This window comes from Ostrea edulis, chromosome 5, assembly GCF_947568905.1.
Source record: "Ostrea edulis chromosome 5, xbOstEdul1.1, whole genome shotgun sequence".
Classification (NCBI taxonomy): domain Eukaryota; kingdom Metazoa; phylum Mollusca; class Bivalvia; order Ostreida; family Ostreidae; genus Ostrea; species Ostrea edulis.
Genome location: NC_079168.1, coordinates 67,180,341 through 67,186,340, shown reverse-complemented (window position 1 = coordinate 67,186,340; position 6,000 = coordinate 67,180,341). Strand labels below are relative to the sequence as shown.

The 6,000-nt window shown below is 41.4% G+C and overlaps 1 protein-coding gene across 1 annotated transcript; it reads left to right on the top strand.

The window, feature by feature from the left end:
• Positions 1–1,331: 1,331 nt before the first annotated feature.
• Positions 1,332–4,902, top strand: LOC130054993 (uncharacterized). The gene is made up of 5 exons (XM_056166135.1): positions 1,332–1,644; positions 1,749–2,299; positions 2,510–2,950; positions 3,097–3,587; positions 4,353–4,902. The coding sequence occupies exons 1-5, from the start codon at positions 1,332–1,334 to the stop codon at positions 4,900–4,902; spliced, it is 2,346 nt and encodes a 781-aa protein (XP_056022110.1).
• Positions 4,903–6,000: the final 1,098 nt, after the last annotated feature.

Genomic DNA, 6,000 nt, shown 5'->3' with positions numbered 1-6,000 from the left:
GAAACGTTACATAAAATTGGTGGCAGCGCTGTGGGATTCGGAAAATAAAAGCAATAATTACATGTTCATATTTTAATCGATAGTGTTGTTTCTTTTCTGATTATTGAATAATGAGCGCAAGGGATGAAATGCTGGATGAGGAAATCTCTTTTTTTGAAAAGAGTTGTGAGCGATTGCGTTTGGAAATAGAAAGGCAGTGGACACCGGTAGCATTAAATAGACCGATGCGCGATTCCGGTATTGCAACCATGACCAATGAGCACGGAAGGCAAGAATACTCAGAAAAAGGGGCTGATGATACAGTAGTTATGATGAATGCGAAGCGACCGGAAAACTCTTTGCCGGAAAGTGGTAAATCTGGTAGTATTACTATGAGAAAAATGACTCGACGCAATAGTAATGAAAATTCTTCTTGTGGACAGAATGCACAGATTTCAACTGAAAGTGCGTTACAGTACCGTGCTAGTGCGCCGCCGCTTATGAACAAAACACCGTTAAGCCTGTCAAATGCGCATTTGCAAATGGCGAGAGCGCCAATTGAGACTCCTGTTCGTGCGCAACCTCATTTACCACTGCGTATGCACTCTCAAATACCAGTACAAACGCATCCTCAGTTACATACTGGTGCAATGAATCGAGTTGCAGAATCACTCTCCGAGAACCAGAGACAAAATGACAATAACTTTGCAGTAAGGGAGATGAACAGTCGTTCATCTATGCAAAGGTCAACTACGAGTGACACAATCGCGACAAAATGTCACATAAAACCGGCGACTTTTGATGGTAGTAATTCTTGGATTGATTACAAGTCTTATGTTGATGCTTGCGCGGCAATTAATAATTGGTATGACAGAGAGAAAGGACTTTATTTAGCGGTAGCATTGGGAGGTACTGCTCAAAGCGTGTATCGGGAATGTTCCCACAGAGACGGGTCAGCAGTACCATTTGTTGGTTGAAGCACTGGAGGAGCGATTTGCACCGCCAAATCAAACAGAGCTGCATCGTGCACAGTTAAAAGAGAGACGTCAGAGAGCATCAGAAACCTTAACGGGATTAGGACAAGCTATCAGAAGACTTGCTAGTTTGGCTTATCCGTCGGCACCAACGGAAGTGAGGGAAACGCTTGGAAAAGAAGCTTTTATAGATGCACTAGTAGATTCCGACATGTGATTGCGCATCAAACAAAGTAGACCTCACAATCTAAACGAAGCCATACTCTTAGCAGTTGAGCTGGATGCGCATTATAAAACTGAAAAGAGAAGTCATTTACATAATCTGAATTTCACTAAATCCACAACTGATAATGAATCGCATTCGAGAGATATGACATGATGAAAACGCTTCAGAATAAGTTAGAATCGTTAGAAAAACGCGTTCAAGCAAATAGCTCAAGTGAAAGCGTTCCTGGAAGGCGCAGATTTGCTAATAAACGAAAAGATGGAAAGGTAAAGTGTTACTACTGTTCAGAGGAAGGGCACATTCGTAGACAATGTCCCAAATTGAAGAAGGAAAACAGTGATGATAGTAAACGCTCTGATAAGCCTACAGACGGCAGTGCGCGTCGAATACACTGCAGGAAAAGGCGAAAACCCCGAAAAGTTTCTAAAGGGAATATAGGGGCAAACAGCTTATGTGAAGAGGCAGGTATTTTCATAGATGCAGAAATCAATGCATTTAAAACCAAATTTCTGATTGATACTGGCGCATCCCTGACATGCTGCCTAAGAACATAGGTGATAAATTGATAGACAAGCCCAGTTTAGAAGAGAGTAAGCAAATAATAACCAGTGCCAGCGACTCAAGACTTTGTCAGTTTGGCAAAGGCAATTTCGCCGTAAAAGTAGGAAAATCAAAGGAAAACGTGGAAGTAGTGGTAGCGGATATCACTGTCGATGGAATACTTGGACTTGATTTCCTAAAAACATGTAATGGAGCCATAGACTTCGAAACGAGTTCCCTTAAATTGAATAACGAAAACTGCCACTTCTCATGGGAAGGAACATTGAGCTGCTATAGGGTGACGGCAAACAGCGACATATGCATTCCTCCAAGAAGTAAAGTTGTAGTTATGGCTAAGGTACCGGGAGAAAACACATTTGGTTGCGCAGACTACTTGGTTGAGGCAGAGTCAAAGTTTCTTGAAAGTGGACGCGCACTGGTAGGTTGCACATTAGTAAAGGGACACGACCTGGTGCCAGTATGTCTCATGAATATCACAGACAATATTCAACAAATTCATGATTGTACTCTGATTGCCAAAATGACAGCGGTAGAAGAACAGAAAGCTCATGTTGGTGAGGCAAATACAAATGTCGTAGGGTTAGACAGTGATTTACAATAATTACTTAACAAGTGTAAAATAAATTTATCCTTTGTGCAGTTGTCGAAGGTAGAAACATTTTTATACAAAAACCAAGATTTGTTCGCGACCTCAAACTATGATTTAGGACATACCAATGTAGTTAAGCATAAGATAAATGTTGAGCACGCAGCACGTCCTATCAAACAGGTGCCTAGACGCATTCCCCTTCATTTGTCTCAAGAGGTGGATAAGCAAGTCAATGAAATGATTGGAAAGGGCGTGATTGAACCATCTGTAAGCCCGTGGGCGTCACCTGTCGTCCTCGTTCATAAGACGAATGGGACAATGCGCTTTTGCGTTGAATATTGTCGACTTAACGAAGTTACAGTGAAAGATGCGTATCCACTTCCGAAGATAGATGAAGCATTTGATCATCTATCAGGACACGCTGTGTTCTCAACACTTGATCTCAGCAGTGGGTACTGGCAGGTTGACATGGAAGAAGCCGACAAAGAGAAGACTGTGTTTGTTACACGCAAGGGGTTATATCAGTTCAAGGTCATGCACTTTGGTTTGTGTAGCGCACCTGCAACCTTTGAACGTCTGATGGAGACGGTGCTTGCGGGACTTCAGTGGAACAAGTACTTGGTATATCTGGACGATATAATTGTCGTTGGAAAGTCGTTTGAAGACATGCTAGAAAATCTCGGAGAAGTGTTCACACGATTGCAGCAGACAGGCCTCAAGTTAAAGGCTAAAAAATGCAACCTCTTTGCAAATAGATCATATTGCAGGATGGTATTGCTGCTGATCCTGAAAAGGTGAAAGCAGTTGCTGACTGGCCGGTTCCAAGAAATGTATCAGACATTCGTTCTTTTATCGGCATTCGTAGCTATTACAGGCGCTTCATCCGAGACATTGCCTTTATAGCTAAATCCCTGCATCGACTCAATGAAAAGGGAAGAAAGTTTCAGTGGACAAAAGAAACACAGGAGGCTTTTGAAACATTGCGTGATCGATTGATCAGCGCGCCAATTCTAGCCTTATCTGACGTAACCAAGCAGTTCATACTTGATACTGATGCTAGTGGAACATCAATAGGCGCTGTTTTATCTCAGAAAATTGATGACAAAGAACGTGTAATAGCATATGCAAGCCAGACCTTGACAAAAGCTGAAAGGCGATATTGCGTCACAATGAGAGAGGTGTTGGCTATTGTTCATTTCCTGAAACACTCCCGTCCCTGTCCTGTTAAAGCGTTCTACATCCCATCTGATTTAGGGTGGTAAGGAGTGGTACGCGTTTTCTTAATCCTTAGTAACCGACACATTTCAAAGAACAGTTTGCTCTCGTATTGGCGACCTTGATCAGAATGAATGACTGAAGACACACCGAATCTGGCAATTACTTGTTCCATTATTGTGTGTGCTACGGTTTCAGCCTCCATATTTTGAAGAGTGAACGCATCTGTCCACTTTGTGAAGTAATCGGACACTATAAGTATATGACGATTCCCGCTGTCCGTCTCTGGCAACTCACATAATTTGTCTGTCGCAATTCTCTCCATTGGGGAACATGAACCAACAATTTGCATTGGGGCCCGGTTGCTTTGGAATCGGATTCTTGTGCCTGGTGCACTTTTCACAAGCGGAAATGTACTGATACACATCTTTTTGAAGACGAGGCCAATAATATCTTTGCCTTATTTTGGCCAAAGTCTTGGTAACCCCCAAGTGTCCTATTGTATGGCTGTCATGACACATTTTCAATACTCTTCTGCGCTCTTCATATGGTATAATAGCCTGGCACGTTTCCTTGCATGGGGGTAGTAGTACCCATTTTCGCACTAACAATCCTTTTCTTATGCACAATCGATCAAATTGATTCCATGGTGATTTCAACACAAACCCTAGCTGTAATATGTCAGAGAGGAAAGGTATTTTACCATTTTCAACCCACAAACGAACCAACTCAATGTCCTTGTTTTTAGTCTGAGCTTCCTTCAAAGTAAAGTCACTTTCCTCACTTAGATTTCGATTTGTGCTCACAGTTCGAACTTGATGCTCTGTTTCTGGTTCTGTGATATGCAGAGGCATGAAAGAACACGATATGGCGGAAGTACTGGACTTGTACCAGGTGAAAGTGATTCAGAGCAGGAGTGGGAAACGCTGGATCTGGGAAATCTTTCTGACGTACTGGGCAACTCTAACTTACTGCAAGCAATCCCTGTTATTCCGGAGGTGACCAGGAGGAAGCCCACTAGACCACTTCCCGTGTATGTTCCGAGGGCAAAGGCCATCGTGGGTCCTGATACCATGGCTCCAACTGCACCTAGTCCATTTGTCACTCCCATGATATATGTACGTGAGCGAGAAGCTAATGATGCAACTACTTTACCCAGCTCTTTGCGTGACTGTGCTACTCAGTCTGCTCAAGCTACCGTGGACGCATCCACCCAGACTATCCCATTAACTAGAATAGAGGCTGCAATACAGACAGAGAGTACCAAGAAGAGACGCCTAGATCGGATTCAGAAGACATATCAAGTTGGTGGACAGTCAGTGATTGAGATTCACGAGGACGTGAAAGGTGAAAGGTAGCCAGAAAAAAATAAGGTTTTGTAAGCATAAACTGATTAAAGTCTTACGTGCCTGAAATAGGCTTTCGAGACTTTGAGTATATAAATATATACTGTTTAGCTGGCCTGTATACTGAAGTGAAGCTAAGAGCGCTTTAGTCCTTGAAAAGCGCATACGCTTAAGGCCCTGATAAGTGCGTGTGCTACAGAGAAACGAAGTGATTATTATGTAAATACTTGTAATTTAAACCTGTGATTGAGAAATATGTTTTGCTGATCTATTCAAGTAGAATAACCGAATCCCAAAACGAACCCAGAAACGTTACAGTAGCTTATCAATTACGATAGACAGGTAAGATATACATAATACAGTGCATATAACACTGCATGCCTCGAATTTGAAATTGCGGGACATAAAAAAGCAATTATGGAAAATGGTTCATTGGTCACGATCTTGGTCGCTTTTCGTAAGAAACATAGTCGTTACTAAGCGACACTAATCACGACAAAATGAAAATGGAGGTAGGTTCTACTGTGTCTTTGAAATACTGTCAAGACACATGTAACTTCGTGGCATATTTTCCAACTTCAAGATGGATTGGAGACTACAGGCACCTGTGTTTACATCTTCCGCTTTATTGTTGTGGATATTTGATATATTTAATTGATCAACAGACTCTTTCCCGACTTCCTGTAATCTGGAATCGTATTTATTACCAATAGTGGGGTTATGATCTCAGGTATTGGCCGAATACTGAACAAAAGAATCGGGGTTTTAAAAAATGACAATCTATGGAAAAAATTCTATCAAGGGCACATGAATTATCATAAGTGTAATATTTACGCGTGTATTCAACAAACATTAGTTTACAATGTACTGTCACACCTTTCAAGTCCAGATAACCTTTACTAAAGATTTTTTGCGGATTTGTTCGCAAACTAATTTACAGAATCCAAAAATAAACTAGTTGACATACAAAATTTTGTCCTGACAAAAGTGACTTGTCCACTGAAAAATAATTTGGTATAACGCAATTAACTTTTATGATTTATTATACGTTTTGTTAATCTGAACCATTTTTGTTTAACAAAACTCACTTTTGTCTACACAAAACTGGAT

Bases quoted from the DNA above. Each gene is read 5' to 3' on its own strand.
- LOC130054993 (XM_056166135.1), top strand. From the start codon at position 1,332: ATGAAAACGCTTCAGAATAAGTTAGAATCGTTAGAAAAACGCGTTCAA. The intron at 2,951-3,096 runs GTATATCTGGAC...ATCATATTGCAG, and splicing joins TTCAGTGGAACAAGTACTTG to GATGGTATTGCTGCTGATCC. The intron at 3,588-4,352 runs GTAAGGAGTGGT...TTGTGCTCACAG, and splicing joins ATCCCATCTGATTTAGGGTG to TTCGAACTTGATGCTCTGTT.